The sequence below is a fragment of the Hyphopichia burtonii genome (genome assembly GCF_001661395.1).
Source record: "Hyphopichia burtonii NRRL Y-1933 unplaced genomic scaffold HYPBUscaffold_4, whole genome shotgun sequence".
In the NCBI taxonomy this organism is placed as follows: Eukaryota; Fungi; Ascomycota; class Pichiomycetes; order Serinales; family Debaryomycetaceae; genus Hyphopichia; species Hyphopichia burtonii.
Genome location: NW_017963731.1, coordinates 509,567 through 529,237, shown reverse-complemented (window position 1 = coordinate 529,237; position 19,671 = coordinate 509,567). Strand labels below are relative to the sequence as shown.

At 35.2% G+C, this 19,671-nt stretch overlaps 10 protein-coding genes across 10 annotated transcripts; 6 read left to right on the top strand and 4 right to left on the bottom strand.

Annotated features, from left to right (window-relative positions):
- Positions 1–538: 538 nt before the first annotated feature.
- Positions 539–2,071, top strand: HYPBUDRAFT_110108 (uncharacterized protein; the record flags this gene model as incomplete). Its single annotated transcript, XM_020218745.1, has 1 exon — positions 539–2,071. The coding sequence occupies one exon, from the start codon at positions 539–541 to the stop codon at positions 2,069–2,071; it is 1,533 nt and encodes a 510-aa protein (XP_020076101.1).
- A 210-nt stretch (positions 2,072–2,281) lies between these two features.
- Positions 2,282–3,866, top strand: HYPBUDRAFT_139398 (glucose-induced degradation complex subunit; the record flags this gene model as incomplete). Its single annotated transcript, XM_020219707.1, has 1 exon — positions 2,282–3,866. The coding sequence occupies exon 1, from the start codon at positions 2,370–2,372 to the stop codon at positions 3,864–3,866; it is 1,497 nt and encodes a 498-aa protein (XP_020076100.1). The 5' UTR covers positions 2,282–2,369.
- A 151-nt stretch (positions 3,867–4,017) lies between these two features.
- HYPBUDRAFT_108954 (25S rRNA (uracil2634-N3)-methyltransferase) lies at positions 4,018–5,004 on the bottom strand (the record flags this gene model as incomplete). The annotated part of the gene is made up of 1 exon (XM_020218670.1): positions 4,018–5,004. One exon carries the CDS (start codon positions 5,002–5,004, stop codon positions 4,018–4,020), a length of 987 nt encoding a protein of 328 aa, XP_020076099.1.
- A 183-nt stretch (positions 5,005–5,187) lies between these two features.
- UBP1 (ubiquitin-specific protease) lies at positions 5,188–7,122 on the bottom strand (the record flags this gene model as incomplete). Its single annotated transcript, XM_020218680.1, has 1 exon — positions 5,188–7,122. One exon carries the CDS (start codon positions 7,120–7,122, stop codon positions 5,188–5,190), a length of 1,935 nt encoding a protein of 644 aa, XP_020076098.1.
- Positions 7,123–7,904: 782 nt separating this feature from the next.
- On the bottom strand, positions 7,905–9,756 carry HYPBUDRAFT_207039 (uncharacterized protein). Its single transcript, XM_020223050.1, has one exon. The coding sequence runs from the start codon at positions 9,499–9,501 to the stop codon at positions 8,113–8,115; it is 1,389 nt and encodes a 462-aa protein (XP_020076097.1). The 5' UTR covers positions 9,502–9,756; the 3' UTR covers positions 7,905–8,112.
- Positions 9,757–10,901: 1,145 nt separating this feature from the next.
- TRM12 (Trm12p) lies at positions 10,902–11,816 on the top strand (the record flags this gene model as incomplete). Its single annotated transcript, XM_020223764.1, has 1 exon — positions 10,902–11,816. A coding segment is annotated over one exon (915 nt), but the record flags the coding sequence as incomplete, so codon positions are not given.
- Positions 11,817–14,022: 2,206 nt separating this feature from the next.
- CRZ1 (DNA-binding transcription factor) lies at positions 14,023–14,754 on the top strand (the record flags this gene model as incomplete). Its single annotated transcript, XM_020221314.1, has 1 exon — positions 14,023–14,754. A coding segment is annotated over exon 1 (611 nt), but the record flags the coding sequence as incomplete, so codon positions are not given.
- A 329-nt stretch (positions 14,755–15,083) lies between these two features.
- SAM50 (SAM complex subunit) lies at positions 15,084–16,562 on the top strand (the record flags this gene model as incomplete). The annotated part of the gene is made up of 1 exon (XM_020219706.1): positions 15,084–16,562. The coding sequence occupies exon 1, from the start codon at positions 15,102–15,104 to the stop codon at positions 16,560–16,562; it is 1,461 nt and encodes a 486-aa protein (XP_020076094.1). The 5' UTR covers positions 15,084–15,101.
- Positions 16,548–18,143, bottom strand: HYPBUDRAFT_240896 (phosphopantothenate--cysteine ligase). The gene has a single exon (XM_020223267.1). The coding sequence runs from the start codon at positions 17,647–17,649 to the stop codon at positions 16,606–16,608; it is 1,044 nt and encodes a 347-aa protein (XP_020076093.1). The 5' UTR covers positions 17,650–18,143; the 3' UTR covers positions 16,548–16,605.
- A 126-nt stretch (positions 18,144–18,269) lies between these two features.
- SSN8 (cyclin-dependent protein serine/threonine kinase regulator) lies at positions 18,270–19,667 on the top strand (the record flags this gene model as incomplete). Its single annotated transcript, XM_020219705.1, has 2 exons — positions 18,270–19,007; positions 19,113–19,667. 2 exons carry the CDS (start codon positions 18,270–18,272, stop codon positions 19,449–19,451), a joined length of 1,077 nt encoding a protein of 358 aa, XP_020076092.1. The 3' UTR covers positions 19,452–19,667.
- Between the last annotated feature and the right edge of the window lie 4 nt (positions 19,668–19,671).

Here is a 19,671-nt window from a genome sequence, read left to right as displayed (position 1 = left end):
CCCTTCATTTCTAAATACTTATATAGCTATGAAGCAATATTTCCAAGAGTAATGATTCTCTCCCGACCCAGAGAGTTCCAACCCGACCCTAACAATGGCAGAAAATACGTTATACATTGAAACCAAACTTCTAGCCCATTTCAAATTAATCTCCTTAATAAAGCCACATGCTCACACTTAAAATAAGTTATCTGAGTTTATTTCATTCACTTTTGAGGTGATTGGTATGTCGAATGAAATGCTGCTGAATCCACAGTTTTTTCTCAAGCAATGCCTGCGGTTGGGTTTTTTTATTGCAAAAAAATGAGATTTGGGATTTTTTGCAATAATTTTGCAATCGCTTAAGAGCGACTCCACAATTTATGTTTTGCCTGGTACCCGTCTTAGTTCGCTGATTAGTGTTGCATTTTACTAAAACATTATGTATGAGGATATTCTTAGTAATGTGACTTACTAATGAAAATCACCTAGCTAGTACTTAAGGAGAGAGTTTATCATAGAATAATGCAACTGCATATTATACTAAATATCATCAAGCATGACTAAGTTGGATATCGAGAAAGTTGCAATAATCGGTGCTGGCCCAGGAGGGCTTGCATCCATCTATGAATTATCCCATACTAATAGAGATGGAACCTCCACTGTTGGTACGGGGAAATCTGAGGACCCTAAATTTACAAAAATCGTTGCGTTTGAGCAAAAAGATAAAGCAGGAGGAATTTGGGCTCCATCGATTAACACATCAGATTTGAAGGCTCCACCCCAAGACATTTTGGACACCGGAAAATACAACGATCCGGATGTGATTCACCCCGAGCAGAAAGCTCCAGGAGGAATAGAAAACTCCAGTTTTGAGAAACCGGTTAAAATTGAAACCAAAAAAATCTATAATGAGTTAGAGTGGAAGAGAAGTGGAGTCTACAGGGACTTATTCACCAATGTTCCGGCCCGCTTCACCAGATTCTCATATCTTCCCAATGAAAAGAAGTACTTGGATGAAAAAAGAGCGATATATCCATTTCTTAGCCAAGAAGAATTATCAGGTAGAATCGAAGATTTTGTTGAAAGAGAAGGGTTGAATGATTATATTCGATTCAACACGCGTGTTGAGCATGTTACTAAAAACGCAGAAGGAAAGTGGATAATCACTGTCAAGCAGAAAAATGAAAACGATGGGGAAGAATATTGGTACAAAGAAGAATTCGATGCTGTGATCGTCTCGAATGGTCACTATTCAGTACCAAATATTCCTTATATTGAAGGATTGGCAGAATTCAATAAGACTTATCCTGGTTCAGTGATCCATTCCAAGTCTTATAGATCCTCGCAAGAATTCAAAGATCAAAAAGTTTTGGTTGTTGGTTTTGGTGTAAGTACTGCTGGATTGGTTCAGTACATTGTTCCAGTAGCCAAACAGACAATCATTGCCCAAAGAAGCCCCAACTTGGTTTTTGAATGGATTAATGGTGCTTTGGTTTCCAAAGGCATTACGCGTAGGCCAGAAATCGAAAGAATCGACGCTGTCAAAAATGAAATCATCTTCAAAGATGGTAGTATCGAGCGTAATGTTGATAAGATTTTACTTACAACCGGTTACCATTTCCACTATCCATTTTTACATGATTATTTGAAGGTCGTCTCTCCTTCCAACGTTAGTAGAGTCAATGGTCTTTATTACCATACTTTTTCAATCGATGATCCAACCTTGGCCACTGTTGGTGTTACTGTTGCTCATTTAAATTTCCACACAATCGAAGCTTCTGCTGCTGCCGTTGCAGGTGTTTGGTCGGGTGCAAAATCATTACCTTCCAAACAAGAACAAAAAAATTGGGAACAACAACATGTCAAGAATACCGGTAATAGCTTGGTCTTCCATTTCTATGAAAATGATCAAGTCAAACCGGATTTTGTCGATAAATTATCCCCATTACACCCAGACAATAGACCAGATATCGTATCAGAAGATCTAAAGTATCTAAATGAATTCGATATCGGTACAGCGAAGTCGGAAAAGCTTTTCTACCAATTGAAAGATGGGAAATTGAACGTAAAGGACATCTTCCCAGTATAATAGCTTATAAGTATAATAGCTTATTAGTATTAGTAGATAATATAAATAATATTCATCTTTTGAAGATTATCAGCTGTAGACATGCTCTTAGCAAAAAAAAAAAAAAGATCCAAAAAGAGTAGCAAAACGATCCTCCGCACTAGGAATTTAAGGATCAAATTGGATAACGAATGCTCCTAAAACAGCTTTCTCTACACCGTTTTGACTTTTGAGAAGGATAGCCATAAGATACTTTTTAGAGAATTATTCTCTTTCTGTACAGCTTCTTTGATTATACCCACTGGTGCCTGACCTGACCATGAGTGAGCCAACGCTTAACTTTCATATACAAACGAGACTGATTCAGTTCAAGATACCAACAGAACTTATCAAAAAGAATTTCAAGAATGTTCAGAAACAAATTGAAAAACAAAAGAAGCAAGTTTCCGATGATGTGACTAAGATCAAGAAGAACCCGAAGCTTCCAACAGCAATGAAATTAGAAATGGTGAGAAAAATCATCAAGAATTTTGAATCATTCCAAAGAAAACTTCAGAATAATATCAAGAAAGACGAAGAATTGCGGTCAAGACTCATGGCAAGGCTTGAGAATTTAACTCTCCTAGCGCAATTCACTATCGACAAAAAGGAAGAGTCTAAAGAAGAAGGCTCAAAGTCTGTTTCAGATGGTGGCGATAGATTGTTGGATCTACATAATGTTAATCTTATCAATTGGTATAGAGATCAAACCAATCTACTAATAGTTGACTATTTACTTAAATCTAATACTTATTCTGGGACTAACATTGGAAATAAACTTTTAAGATCATTCCAACAAACAAACCTTTTGAAATTGATTGATTACGACTTGCTAGAAAATTTTAACAAAGTGTTTGTTTCCATAATTGAACATCATGATTTATCTTTGGTTGTTGCCTGGTTCAACGAGAATAGAAATGCATTAAAAAAAGTGAACTCAAACCTTGAGTTTGAAATTAACTATTGCGAGTTTTTATCCTTGATTAATAAGGGTCAAGTTAACGAAGCTATATACTTTTCAAGAGAAAAACTCTCACCTTATGGTAATAAAGGTAATTATTCCGATGGTGATTATGAAAAACATGAAAAGAATCTAAATAAATTAAAGGAAATTGGGGGGTTATTAGTCTACATGTCAATAAACGAAGGAGTCAATCCTAAGAATGGTAATGAGAGTACTCTTTTCTCTAGTGCCGTAATGGCAAACACTCCAAGATTTCATGAATACAAGCGCTTATTGTCCAATGAAAGATGGGAAAGCCTATCTAAATGTTTTATCGAAAACTTCAATAAGATCTATGGTATTTCCAAAACCTATCCCCTTTTCGTTTACTTGTCTGCTGGTCTTTCAAGTTTGAAAACTAAATCATGTTATTGCAATTCAGAAAATACTATATTTCATAATGATGATTATGAAAATAATGTGGACTCAAAAGAGGATATATACAAAAAGGATTTGGCAGTTTTAACAGATAAGAAATTTAGAGGTCCAAATCAATATTATAGATTACTTAATAAGATCAACAATTGTCCAGTATGCTCCCCAGAATTATTCACTTTGAGCAAGAACCTTCCTTATGCTCAATTAATAACTCATATTTTTGAAAAACCTTATAAATTACCTAATGGTAACATTTATCCTTTTGATAAATTATTGAAGCCCTCAGAAAAGCACTTGTCGGAGAAAAATACCTTGTTACGTATGAAAAAGATAAAAGACCCCTTAACAAGGGAAATTTTTATGATTGAAGATTGTATCAGAGTATATCCAGCCTAATTTTGTCTTAAAATTACTTAATTTGACGCTTGATGTATATATGTTTCTATTTTTTTTTTTTTTTTTTTCGAAAACCGGGACTCCCTAATGAATTCATGACAATTATAGTTTCTTTTACAATATTGTAGATGATTTACCAAATTTTGTTATTCTAATCAGAATCAGAATCATTGTTTTCAGGTTTTGACTTTTGCTGATCCTTTGGAACAAACTTATCAAAAACATACACTCTTGCCTCCCTTTCTGCGGCTGGTTTTGTTGTATCTCTTATGCCATTTGTCCTTTTATGATGATAGCCAGGAAAACTTAACCAATCAAACTTTCCAGACCTTTCAACTCGAAAGCCTTCACTTCTTCCTAAAATTTTTATATTCCATGATGCATAAGGTTCACCCTCGAATAAAGACAAGATTATTTTCCCTTCTCTTGCTTCATCAGATGTGATGGCGGTTGAGTATCCAGCAAAGTCATCTTTTGCAGAGTTATTAGCTAAACTGAATAAGTCTTTGCAACTTTTGAAATAATTGAGAACCAATTTCTGATGATCTCTGATGTTTCTATCTACATCCTTCATCCCTCTCCCTGTATGTGGAAAGTTGAACATGATATAATTAAGCTTTTTGCCCGCAGGAAGTATACGGTTTGGCTTTTGCTTGGTCTTGGAATTTGGTTTAAGCTTTAAACTTGTCACCAAATCAGTGGCATCAACTTCATGAATAACATTCACACCTTCACTTTCCAAAAAACTCATGATCTCTTCCACTCCTGGGTACTTTGAAAGTACCTCTTCCTTTGAATCAAAACTAGTAGCCACTAAATTTTCAGGTAATATCAAATTCTCTTGCACTAAGGAACGAGCAAATGAAAAATCTCCTTCACCTACCAACAAAACAGTGGCATCAGGCTTAAATGGAATGAGACCCTTTTGCTGGTGTTGAATTTGTTGCTTTGACTGTGCTTTCTTTTTAGAACCACCAGATTTCATGGAACTTTGTTTCTCTTCTTGCTTCTGCTTTTGGACTGCTAATGTCTTCGACTCATTTTGTTTTAATTTTTCATGGGCTTCATGGCGCAACAAGGCACCCTTAAGACCCTTGGTTTTATTAGCAGACTTCCTGCCTTGTAATTTTCTACCCATACTAAGCAATGGCTGGTGGACTGATAATCGTTAAACAAGCGGAACTCAAGATACATTTTTCATTTATGATCGTAATTTTTTTTTTCGCTCATCTCAAATGTACCCCAAAAAAACGACTGCAAATTCTACAAATAGTTTACTGTGAATACAAATGCCCTTGTTATTAGTGATAAATAAAAATGCCTAAATATGAAAAGCTCTTTCTTCACCGACATTATAGTCGGCATCTTTAGTTGCATTAACTGCATTGTCATCGCTTAAACCAGAGCTTTCATACTCATCTTCGTCTTGTGAATCGGGAATTGTATTTCCAAGTGAATCAGTTTTAGCAGAAGTATTATTGATGTTCATTTGACCGTCATCTGAGGAGGAATTTTCATCAGAGGAATCATCGTCAAGCTCCTGTGGAGAGGACTTCTTCTCATTCGATGGTTCTTGATCTTCATCATCAGAACCCAATGGTTCTAAAATCTCTTTGAAACCATCATTAAATTCATAAAAGATCATGAATGTACCTTGTGAATTCAAAACTTCATCTTCAGTGACAACGTATACTGATTCATCGCTGATTCTCCACCAGGTACCTCTCAATTTACGGTAGCAAATATAATGACCATAATTATGAGTACCATAATGGGAAATCACCGCTTTCAAATCATAAACCAATTTTGGATTGGCTGGTTCTGTAATCATTGAGTTATTTGATACGTCAGTACTAGCGGTATTAGCATTGACGATATCTTCCTTCATGTTTATATCCTCACCGGGAGTTGATTCTGAGCTTTGACTATTATCGGAACTAGGTGACTCTGAGGAGGTTGGATAGTCTTCTACGCCATTACCAGAAGACTGTTGACTTATTATTGTTCTTTCATCTTGTTTTCTGAAAGGTAATCTAGCATCCATATTAATATCTTTTGGTTCAGCAACATAAGAAGACAAATCAAATTTTGCTGGGAATGCAACATTGCTTGAGTTCTTGACAATCATGTAAGTTCTTGGATCAAAAACAGATCTATTTATATGCATTGATAATAAAGGAGGAGGCCTACTTAACAAAATTTGTTTCGACTTCTTTGTCTTCCTTATCATTTGTTTGGTAGTTAATTTTTCGAAAGCTTCATCACTCACATGATTTTTAGCCAATTCATTATCGATGAGCTCAATTCTTTCCTTGAAATTTTTGATCAAGGTTTCATTGGTGGATTCTTCTATTTTATTGTTCAAAAACTCTTTAGTTTGGTTTAACCCACATCTGTTACAATTAACATCTTCGATGATTTCCGGAGTGATCCAATCATTCATTAGGCCATCTAAAGTATATTTAGAGTAATATGACTCCTTTTGAGGCAAATTTAAACTTAAACCACTAATGACAGAATATCGAATACCACCAACTTCGCCACATGCAACGCAACCAATCCTTTCGGCTGACACCCCATCAACAGGAGTGATCAAATTCAATGGAAATACTTTATGATCTGCATCAACCAAATTTGGATCAACTTGAGAAGCAGGAACATAAACATTCCCTAATTTACCTAAATCATCACAGCCCGAGAGTAAATTTGGAATTTGATTAATATCCCAATATTTTTCATCATCATTTTTAAAATTATTCTTTTTATCAGTTTGACCAATAGTTTTTTTATATTCCGTTTCGACTAAACCCATTACCAATTGATAAAACTCTTGAGCATCTTCTTGATTATAACCAGTGAAGAAATTTTGCTTTGGACCATTTGGCATTTTATTTAAGATTGGTTTTGTACTAAACTCTTTACCTCGATTACCATACTTACCATTAACATCATCAAATAATTTTTTCAATGCTTGAGTGAAAACTAATTCAGAATTAGGTTGATTAGATTTGATTTTGATTATTTTTTCTCCATTATTCATTTCAATTTCTTGATAAAAATAAGAATCTATAAAATTTAGTAATTGCCTTGAAGATGCTAAAGATTGAATAACTGAGTTCATAAAGCAAGTGTTACCATCATTGCTTATACCACCGAGCTCACCACCATTCTTTAAAGCGAATTTCAATTCCTTTGATTTTTTGTTCATTCCACCAAATCTCGATCTGGAATTGAATGATGAATTAGAAGAAGACATAAACTTATAACCAGAATTCATTTTAGAAATAACTTTGTTCAAAACTTGTGGAATATTAATAATATTTTGATTATGGGAAATATAAAGTAATGGAACAATGAATAGTATTAAAGATATGGATGATTTGAATTTCTTAAAAAAATTGAATATGACAGAGGTATAATCACCACTATAAGGTCTAAATAAATGATTTAATTGAAACACGATGGACAATAAGATTATATTCTCTTCCTTTGAAATTATTAATGAAATTAATGAAATTAAGATAATAAAAGATGCAATTTGAAACTTGATTGAAAATGACATACAGAAACGGATCAACAATAATTCAGCCAACACTACCAAGGAAATGGAGGTTTGGTAATCTCAACTGTGAATACTTTGACTTTTCAAAACCTTATCTAGATTTTGCAACTCAGAGATCCAATTCTTTCGATTATTGTTTTCTTTTCTTTTCAATCAAAGCAACTGTTCAAACGTACAAATCAATTCGAAATTTGAAAAAGAAGGAGGCTATCCTTACTCAGTTTATTTCAAAAAACGTTAAATAACAACTCTCGTCCTATGTCTAAGACTCAAACGGATTCTAATCAAAAAGATGTTAAGTACTTTTCAATTTATGAAGAAAATTTTTCGATATGAAGCTCTCATTAAAAAAATTTAGTGATGTTTTCAGTTCGCTAATTTTTTTCTCCACTTAAAAAAAAAAAAAAAAAAAAAAAAAACGATTTTTGCACGTTTTAGACATTTTACAGCCAATTTTTCAATAGTACTATAATTTTCGTTTAATAACAGAGATAGAAACAGAAAGACAAGAGAAGAAAGATCTTTATGTGTTTATGTAAGGAGTAAGAACAAACTTGTAAAAAAAAAAAGACAAAAATAAAAGAATAGGATAAAACAGTAGTGAACGGAAGATCATAAAGCTAAACAAAACAACGATGAATCATTAAGTTTCAATAACATCATGAAAATACAACGGTCAATGACTTAAGGTCTGCCTTGACCGTATAAGGAAGATGGAGGAGGAGCACCTCTACCATAGTTTTGATATTGATTACCCATTGGAGGTCTATCTTTACCCCAACCACATTTCAAAGGTCTACCATTTATGGTGAAACCAGCCAACTGAACAATAGCCAAGGCAGCTCTTTCGTGAGAGTCATATTTTACAAAAGCACAACCTCTTTCTGGATGGAATTTGAAGTCAACAATGAAACCAAAATTCTGTAATAAAGGAATTAAGTCAGTTTGTTGAGTGAAGTGAGCGATATTACCTAAGTAAACTGTAGTTTGCCATGACGGAGTTTGTCTTAAAACGATATCATAAGATTGAGGAGACATGACTGGGATATTCTGTTGACCACCATTGGCAGCGGCAGCAGCAGCTACGGCAGCAGCAGCAGCAGCAGCAGGGTTTGAAGGAGGAGGAACTTGAACGTTTGAACCAACCGCATTATTTGATTGATTTGGTAAATTTTGTTGAAGATTTGGAGAACCAAAGTTATTATTTGGAACCAAGTTTGAATTTGATAATTGCTGTTGAGGTAAAACGTTTAAATTATTAAAATGTCTATATTGACGATTTGAATTATTATTTTGATGATGATGATTATGACGATTATTTCTAAAGTGATTTGAATTACCGTTTGAAGACTTATGAGATGCCCAATTACATCTAATGGCTCTTCCATTAATCCATTCACCATTCATAGTTTGTAAAGCTAATTCTGCATCATTTTGTTGAGTAAAAGTAACAAAACCGTAACCTCTTGATCTAGCAGTTTGCATATCCCACATGACATGAGCTTGTTTAAGAGATGGAAATTTACTAAAAGCTCTACCCAAAGACTCATCATCAACTTCAGGACTCAAGTCACCAACGAATAAATTGAAAATAGGTTCATCTATAGTATTATTAGAATTTATTGAAGAAGATTGGAAAGCCCAATTAATTTTAATTTCAGAATTATTAATGATACGACCATTTAAAGTATGTAAAGCCATATCAGCAGATTGAGTATTTTCAAACTCGATAAAAGCGTAATTGAAACCGGGTCTATTTTTATCGTTTAAAATCTTAATTGATTCAATATTACCAGCAACTGAAAATAAATCTCTTAAAATATCTTCGGTAACTGATTTATGTAAACCACCAACGTATAAGATTTTGTTCGACACTTCACGGCCACCTTCAATTGCACTAGCAGGATTAACTTCTGGCTCTGGGTGGTCTTGGTCAACTGGCTGTTCATTTTCAGTGGAATGTTGTTGTTCATTTTGTTCAGCAGGAGTTTCAACCGGGGCTTCAACTGGGGCTTCAACCGATTCAACTGGTTGCTCAACTTGTTTTTCAATTGGGTGTTGTTGTTCAGACATTATGCACTTATTATAACAAAACTTTTTTTAGGAAAGAATTAAAACAAATGATGGAAATAAATCTATTATGAAAGGGGGAAATTTGGGATTCAAAGTTAAAACTCAAATAGAATGAAAGTAATACACTCGGGGAAACAATTAACAATACAAAGGAACGACTAGGTTGGTTAAAATAACGTAAACTGAAAAATTAACAAGGTAAAACAAAAAACGTTGAAAAAAAAAAATAAAAAAAAGAAGAAAAGAAAAGAAAGAAAAAAAAAAGAAGAGGAAGAGAGGAAAGAGGTATTGGATAAATTGAAGAAGGAAAGAAATTCAAAGGGAGTGGAATTCTGACTCTTTGGTAATCCAATTTGTTGATGAATTTAAAGAGAAGTTAATTGACTTTTGATCAAAAAAAATGATATAATTTAACGAGAATTGTTTTGGAAAAATTTTAAATCAACAAAAAGCCATTTTTGTGAGTTTTTTTGTTGATCTTTACTGCCATCCCACTGCTCCACTGGTCTGCCATTCATCTACTCGCATTGTTCTACGATGGCACCCTCCACCAGCCACTGGCGATTATTCCCCAGCACACCAACAACCAAACACCTTCTTGGAAGGGCATTCTCCAAAGCATTGACTAAGATTAAAACTACTGGTGTATGGGTGCGTTCTGTAGCTGGTTCGGACACTACGGTACCGAAAACGGTTTTCACGTGACCAATGATACCGGTCCCATTCAGCCATTAGCTGGTGGATATGATGTGAATGATATGGTGACCAATGGGCTGATGGGTGCCTCGGCGCTCAAGCAATTGAACGGCGGAAGAAGGAAACGTGGAAGAAGAATATGTCTGTGAAAAACATGTAAACGATATGTAAAGGGCAGGCGATGGGACTGATGGAAGTAATAATGGAACTGGTGGAAGTAATGAATAATGGAGCTGATGGATAGAATTCCAGGACAGTGATTAGATAACTCAGGCACTCAAACAATCACCCAGTGCCAGTAGATAGTAGTAAAGGATTTGGGTGCTAAACGCCAGTGTGTGTCAATCAAGAAGAAGCGAGAAGGAAAAAGGTTTTCAGATCTTCAATGGGAAAGTGAACTATTACAAATGCCAGAGTCCATAAGGAGTATGGTGGTCAAGATAGTTATTAAGGATCCAAGGCAACTCAAAGGGATCAAGACAAGCTTAGAAGAGGCCAGACTTTTATCCGGGTCCCGCGATAAGATCAGTCGAAAGGACGGAGAGATTGAAATCTTGACCAACACCAATGATAGCAGGACGGTGGAAGCAAAGTTGCCCAGGGTATCGTATAGACTCGAGCAGGTGGAGGTGACTGAACACCCACAGACATTTGACCAGATGGTCCGCCAGCTCTTGCAGGGAGTTCCCGAGGATGAAATTGAGCGGTTGATGCAAAAGGTGCCGAAAAAATGGACCATCTATAAGCCCATGGTGCTATTCAAGAGTGGGACTTTTGATGATCCAGTGTGGACAAAGTATCTTAGCCCAGGTTTCTGGGAGCTGCTCAAGCAGACTGGGTTTTTCGAAAACGTAACTCATTTTGCAGTCAACAAGCCGATCATTGAGTCGGACGTGATGAGACGACCTTTCAATATTCTCCCACTCTACGGAGACTTTGGGCCACTGAGTTCGTTCGAAGAGCCCAGTGATCAAGACTTCCGGTCGGCTTTTTGGTGTCAGATCACCCAGAACGGAATCATACAAACGTGGAGCCCCAAATACACCATGTTCAGTCGAGGTAACATCAAGGAAAAGGCAAGAATCTTGCAAAACTACAACATCAATCCTGGCGATTGGGGGTGTGATTTATACGCTGGTATTGGCTACTTCACCTTACTGTATCTCACCAGAGGCATGAGGATGTTTTGCTGGGAGATCAACCCGTGGTCAATCGAAGGCTTGGTAAGAGGGCTACAATTGAATAAGTTCAAATACCGAGTAGTCGAACACCAACAAGAGTACACCAAACAACAATTTTCCCAAGACGAAAATGAAGGCATCCAAGCAGTAATTTTCAAAGAAAGCAACGAGTATTCGCTTCATCGCTTACAAGAATTGGATCCCGCCATTCTGCATATCAACTTGGGTCTACTTCCAAGTTCCAAACCTTCCTGGCAATATAGTGCCAAAATACGAAAAACCAGTCCTGGCTATATTCACATCCATGAAAATGTTCACACCACCGATGTGGACCGCCTAAAAGACGAAATCGAGTCCTTCTTCCACCCGGGCTCCGTCCAGCATGTAGAGAAGGTGAAAACTTTTGCTCCAGACGTCTGGCACATTGTCTTTGACCTACTTACTCAATAACTACTTCCCGGTACATACTTCTAGTGTAGACTTAGTTTAAGCATCTCCGCCGCGCACCCGTGCATCCGTGCACCAGACACCGACAACTGCGCCAACAAATGATCATCTTTGTCCTTTGTTTTCGGAGTAAATGCTTTTAATAAAGGATTTTTATCTACTAAACCGTATTGAACAGGGCAACGAGGGTACTGTCACTTACTTGATTTAAAATTTCAGGTACTCAATTAGTGGTAAAAGTTTTCAGATTCAAAGCATTCGATTTTTGGAAAAAGGATTGGGTTTTTTTTTTTTTTTTTTTTTTTTTTTTTTTTTTTTTTTTTTTTTTTTTTTTTTTTTTTGACGTTATTTTTGTTTCATTTTCACTTTTAATTTGGAAAGATTCATTCCAATTTTATCGTCTAGCCATTCCCACCCACATCTATTCGCTTTATACCACCAAACACTGTTGGCAGAGTTAGCTTAAGTTGACAGATTCCAGTGAACGGTTTGACACATTTTTATTTTTGAATAAAAGGGAAAACAAACAACGAAAGGAAAACCCGAAAAAAAACAACAAAAAACCCAAAACAAAAACTCACTCCCAGACCATTTTAATTAATAATTGCCAGGTTACTAGCTTGTCGAGAAGTTGGTCCATTGAGTAATAATCTATTCAAGATGTCAAACAACCATATTCCCATAAAAACGGAGGATGATCAATTGTATAATCAGGTTCCTATGAAGACGGAGGATGATCAATTATATGATATGCTAAATTTTTCACCTCCAATGATACCTAATAAGAATGGACGCCAGGAATCACAACTGGCGAATCAGGCTTTTCTGAATTCTACTTCTCCATCGATACCTTCAACCAATATAGAATTTGACCATTCAAAAAGTCCAATAGAGAGAGATATGAACGAATTATTGGTTAACGATCAATCAATCATTAATCAACCTAAATTTCAGATTAACGATAATAATCAGTTCCATAAAAACGTTAATATTAATCTAGGTAATAAATCGGGATTATCGTTAAATACTGATAATCTATATCAAAATCATTCAAATAATGATTTATTATCACCAACAAATTTCAATAACTATAATAATAATAGCTCAAGTACGTTTTTAAATCCAAGAAGTCCAAGTGTTTATTCAAATCATTCTTTATATAGTGATGCTTCTTCAAATCCAGCAAGTCCATTTTTGGATGCTTTATCGCATTTCAGTAATAATAATCACCAATCAAGTTTAAATGAATCAGCAAGTCCTTTACCTAATCAATTTAATGATATTCCCCAATCGGTTCCGTATTTAGGTCATGACGTTTCAAATTCAATAAACAATTTCGATACCGAAATTGCTTTAGGTGGTTCTATTTCAAGTACTAACTTGATTGGTATGACTCAGCCAAATCAATCAAATCACTTGATCAATCAAGTAAATGAAATGTCCCCCCAATATAACCAACAGATTGGTCAAAATCCTCAGTTTAATTTCTCATTAACTGAAGAACCTTTACCTCAATTAAATGCTAATTTAATTCATAATCAATTAACCAATGACTTGAGTCAATTAACCGAAAACAACTTGATCAATTACAACAATACGATTCTGCAACAATCAAATCAATTACAACAACAACAACAGCAGCAACAACAACTTCATCAACAACAGCTTCATCAACAATTTGAACAACAACAAATGCTTCTACATCAACAAGCTCAAAATCAGCTTCAACAACGTGAAGTGACCATTTCAATAGATAAAGCACCAGAAACTGTTGCTAGAACACCTTCACTATTTTCAAACTCTTCAAGAAATTCATCGATTGAAAATTCACCTCATCAAGGTTCAAATACTGATCAAAATATTCAAAATAATCAAAATAATTTAAATCCTTTATTCCATAGTAATAGTACCTCAAACTTAATGATCAATTCACAATTATCACCTTCAAGTCCTGGATCAGTAGTGTCGGATTTATCTGAAAATCAACAAAATTTATTACTTAAACCGGAAGAATTTCAAAATATTAAAAGAGGTCGTAGAAGAAATCACTCAAACAAAACTCATCAGCATTCAAGATCAAGATCAAGACTGAGATCCTCTATAACAAGTGATATGGACGAGGATGGATTAAGTGATAACGATCAAAATCAAAATATTGATAATGATGACTCAAATAAAAATTTGTCCATTTCTTCTAGGGAAAAAATGTTAGAATTAGCATCTCCAAATCAATCGTCCAAAAGAACTCAGAAACATCCTTCTGTTTATGCTTGTCATTTATGTGATAAAAGATTTACTAGACCCTATAATTTGAAATCCCATTTGAGAACACATACTGATGAAAGACCCTTTATTTGTAATGTTTGTGGTAAAGCTTTTGCTAGACAACACGATCGTAAGAGACATGAAGACTTACATACCGGTGAAAAGAAATTCCAATGTAAAGGTTTCTTAAAAGATGGTACTCCTTATGGTTGTGGTCGAAAATTTGCAAGAGCTGATGCTTTAAGAAGACATTTTCAAACTGAAGCTGGTAAAGAATGTATAAGACTCTTAGTCGAAGAAGATGAGCGTGAAAAAGTATCCAATGGACAATCGAAACTTGAAAAAAATGGTGATCTAAATGATAATTCGGCTATTGGAATGGCTAATATAATGAATGCCCAAAATGCTTCCTTAAATCCTCCAACTACTAATTCCTCAAACAACAATGATGAAACTAGCTCGAATGATTTCCTAAGTCCTACGAGTGCGTTATTAAGCAGTACTTCAAACAGTGTTCAATCAATTCCTCAGGTTGCAATTTCTCCTCCTGATTAGTTTTCTGATGTCACTTGGACTAGCCTTTGTTTCTACTTTCTCTCTCACATTCCTTCTGATTTATCGTAACTTACTTACGTCTTGTTTACTTCTTTATATATATTGTCAGTTTTTTTTTTTGCTTTTTTAATTTTTTTTTTTTTTATCAACGCTTAATGGTTATATGGAGTTTTATTTTCTGGTTTTCACTTACTTCTCTCTTCAAAATTTTCCTTATGTTTTGCTTACTGTATCTACATTTGCTGATGAATGGATGAATAAAAAACAAGAACACTATCAAATATACAGATCTTGTAATATCTAACCCGATGTAGCTCAATGAAGTTTTGAAGTAATTGACGTTTTTTCAGTCTTTTCTCGTTTTAATTTTTTTTTTTTGTTTTTTTATTTTTTTTTTTCAGTTTTTTTTTTTTTTGAAAACGAATTATACCAAGCTGCCTAGAATTATATAACAAAATGTCATTAGAATATGAAGAGCTGATGATAGATAGGCTATCACGCCAGTCTAAGAGTCAGGAGTATGCAACGAAAGAGGAAAAGGAATTACAAGAATTACGCGATTCTAAACAACAATTAATGATGAAGCAGAGTCAAGACTACTTAGAGACTCTATTCAAAGATCACGCAAGCAGTCCAGTATCAATAAAGAATGCCCAAATTACTAATTCCCAGTCTTTCAGGGACCTGTTTTTGAAAGAACAATTTAAACCAATATTAGCTACGAACATCACAACTTTGAATGACTTTTTCCAAAAACTTGATTTAGTGAATGAAAATTTAAATAAATTGAACATAGTTGAAAATTCATTGGTTTCTCTTCACCAGTTGCCCAGAAAGTTATTCCATCGGAATAACTTTATACCCCAGGTAGTACCTGTTTTCAATATAATACCAAATAAGAAGTTTTACGCCAAAACAGGTACAAATATAGGTAATGGGGAAGGAGATGGATATATTCAATTTCAATTGAAAAATATATTTGGGGGAGCTGAAAATTTGATTTTTGATGCTATAACTGGTACCAAAACACAGTCATCATACCATCTTAATTATAATCAGCCAATTTTGAACCAATCCAATTACATTTTAGAGAACATTTTATCATTGAACACCAGAAAATTAGACTGGATCAATTGTGATGTTAAAACCAGAGGTTTAACAAATCGAATTTATACCCAATATTCAAGTAATATAAACCATGAATTGATCATGGAAAATCAATGGAGATCATTGATCAATACTGGATCGAAGTCTTTGGAAGTGATAAACCAAACCGGGGAGGATTTCAAATCTGCTTTAATATATAATTGGAGATACGATACCAGAAATAATAGGTCTTTACCAACCAGTGGGAAATATTTAAGATTCGGTATTGAATATAATGGTTTGTTTAACTTCAATACTTATAAATACGTTAAATTAGTTTATGAGTCTCAATTTGCTTATAAGTTTGCTAAAAACCATTCATTAATTTTGAGTAACAAATCGGGTATTTTACATTCATTAAATGGCAATAGCTCAATACTTGATAGATTTTATATTGGAGGTCCAAATGATGTGCGATCATTTACCATTAATGGATTAGGTCCTAAAAACTATAATTCATCAATTGGAGGAGATTATTTCTTAAATGGTGGGATTTCAGTAATTTCTAATATCCCAAGGTATGAGGAATCTAATTTTAAAATTCATAATTTTATAAATTTTGGTAAACTATTACCAATTAATCAAACTAAAACTTCTAAAGAGTTAGCTAAAGATTTAATCAAAGAACACTCAATAAGTTATGGATTTGGTTTATTATTCAATCATCCAGTTGCAAGATTTGAATTAAATTTTGTCTTACCATTAGCAGTACATGAACGAGATTATACTAGAAAAGGTATACAATATGGTATTGGTATTTCATTTTTATAATCAGTGTATATAAATAAAGGCATAAAATGTATATAGATAATATTTATTTTCTATCGTGATTTGTAACCCAAGATTTATGTTCTTTTATTACTTCTGGAATGATCAAACTTTCAATTTCAACATCTTGATCAATTTGTTCATTGGTTAATGTTATCCAATTTTCTTTACCATCAGGAGTAACGAAGACAACTTCTTTTTTCCTAGTTTGTAATAAATTTCCAATCACTAATTGGTGTTGATATCTATCTAAAGCTGATTTAGCCTTCTTGATAAGAATAGAACTATCGGTTTCTAATTTAAAAGATACAATCATTGCACTAGGAGCCCAATTATCAACTAACCTACTCAAAAATTTAGGAACTTGCTCCAAATCAACAATAAGTTTACCAGTGGCTTGAGATTGGATTTTATGTTGAGGTAACCTTGATTGAGGTAAAAAAAAATCTGAAACTGCAGCAGCCAAATAAAACAAAGCTTTCGAATCTAAAGATTGTAACAGTTCAGATATTGTTCTTAAGGTATATAAATACTGATTCACAGTAGTAAATGGTACTAATAATAAAGATTTCGAAGTCTTAGCATCATTATATTTTCTTAAAACAACCAACATTTGATCGGCAAAATCAGGATTGATTTCAACTTTATTATTAACTTCGGTCATGTAATCCAAAAAACAATTGGTGGTATGACTATAATGTCTTGAATATGGTAAAAGACTAAACTCCCGATGCAAAAAAATCACTGCATAATCATTCTCTAAGAAATATTCTGCTGAGGTTGCACCTCTAGTACCAGCACTAAAATTATCAATAAACCTAACAGTATTATTCTCCAATGGTACGGTGGTACCTCCGGAGGTCACCAACACCACCTTCTTACCGGTCACCTTCTTGTGATGTTCAATGAACTCAGAAACCTGTTCGGATATTTCGCCCAAGTAGCTTGGAGGTTTATGAGTTTTGAAATACTTATCCTCATCGGGTATCTGAGCAGCTGGGAAATCCGGTATCGTTCGATCTATGGCCGAATCTGCTTCCGGGTTCGAAGTACGAAACGACTTGGACTGCTTGGGGCTAATTGGAGTCATCTCTTAATGATTTATCTAAGCATACGGTACTCAAGTTAAAGAAGTATTCGTTTCCGTCGTTTATTCACCAAAGAAAAGAAAAAAAAATCAGTTTGGTCCCCCACAAAAACGGTCAGTGTGCGAGTTGCAACAATCTCTATCCATCACATCTGCTACCCAGGACAGCAGTACTGTCTGTGGCCGACTGCAGCCAGGGCTTATCTGCTTGAGGGCTGGAATAAGGGTTGAAAGAAGGGTAAATTCAAGGCTAAAAACGGGGGAAAACCCGTCGTCGCAAGTCGGAGTTGGAGATCAAAACTGAAATTTTAACTGTCAAACTACAATCCATTCCACGTACCAGCACCCTTCTTCTTTTTCACTTCAGTTCAGACTTTATCCATCTCTTCTTTGGATCGTCTAGGGCATTTTGGCTGAACGAGTCTAGCAAGCTGTCTATTTCCAGTGGGTTTGTCAGCTGCCTTTGGTCTATTTTTTGAGTGAGGCAAAAAAACCAACAGATTCTTTAAAAAAAAAAAAAAAAAAGGTTTTATCTTCTTCTGATAACAATTTGATTTATCTTTGGCATTGCTAGATTAATAGGACGCTGGGTGAAAAGCTAGGCCAAAGAGATATAGAAGAGGATGTCTGCTGATTTTTGGAGCTCTTCACAGAGAACGCGATGGCAATTGACCCGACTGAACTTGCTTGAGAGCAGAAGAAAGTTGATGATACTAGAGAAGAAGATGATTCAAAATGGGTTTATCAAGGATTATCCTAATATCAACTACGACTATAACATGAGGATCTATTTGCATACGTTGTTGGTGAAGTTGGGAAGAAGATTGAACATCAGACAAGTGGCGTTGGCTAGCGCCGAAGTATACTTGACCCGATTTCTAACTCGAGTATTATTGAAGGAGATAAATGTTTATTTATTGGTAACTACGTGTATTTACGTGGCGTGCAAGATAGAGGAGTGTCCTCAGCATATTCGATTGATTATATCTGAAGCCAGAAATCTCTGGCCAGAGTATATACCTCATGATATAACTAAATTAGCTGAATTTGAATTTTATTTAATTGAAGAAATGGAGAGTTTTTTGTTTTTACATCATCCTTATAAATCTTTGATGCAGATAAGGTCTTTTTTAGAAGAAAACTATAGTGTATATGGGTTCCGGTTGACTAATGATGAACTACAAAACTGTTGGTCTTTGATTAACGATAGCTACATCACTGATTTACATTTACTATTTCCTCCCCATATCATAGCGGTTGCGTCGATCTATATCACGGTGGTCTTGAAGAAAAATTTGACAGCGCTAAGAGGTGGCACCAGCGGTGGTGCCAGCAGCGGCGGCGGCGCCGCCACTGGCGCCGTCAGTGGGTCCTCTACCACTGGAGCCTCTGCTGGATCTACAGTTGGACCCGGAGGGGTCTCTACTGGCGCAAGCACCATCAACCAAGCCCAGCAGCTCCAGCAGATAAACTCCAGACAAGACGCCAGTAACACCATGCAAATCGATGACTTGATGGCATTGGCAAACTCCAGCAACAATCACCCGCAGACCACCAACTCTACAATCAACCAGCCCAACACCCAGTCCCAGGATGAGTTCGATCCCTCCCACTTCCAGGATATCAAACTAGACGAAGACACCATCAAAATCAACAAGTTCATGAACTTTCTCAGCCATTCCCACATTAACCTAGATGAAGTCGTCGAGTCAATGCAGGACATGATCAATCTCTACGTGGTTTGGAATAGATATAATGAGAACAGTGTTCGTAAAGCTCTCCAGTATATGCTTCTAAACCGTTAGCCCTTCAATACCCTCTGCTTATATAATCTTACAATACAAACGGCACGTCTTCCTCCTGATTGTCTGCTCCTTGACAAGACCTTCAATTCCTTGATGAAATCAACCGATTTTCCTCCTCCAACGGTGAAAATTGCACCAGTTTGAATTTTTGTTTGGCTTTTTTTTTGTTTTGTTAGTTCCTGTGTCTTTGTTTTGTGAATTGTTTCTCTCAAAAAGAGAA

Coding starts and splice junctions, on each gene's coding strand:
- HYPBUDRAFT_207039 (XM_020223050.1), bottom strand. CDS start 9,501: ATGTCTGAACAACAACACCCAATTGAAAAACAAGTTGAGCAACCAGTT.
- HYPBUDRAFT_240896 (XM_020223267.1), bottom strand. CDS start 17,649: ATGACTCCAATTAGCCCCAAGCAGTCCAAGTCGTTTCGTACTTCGAAC.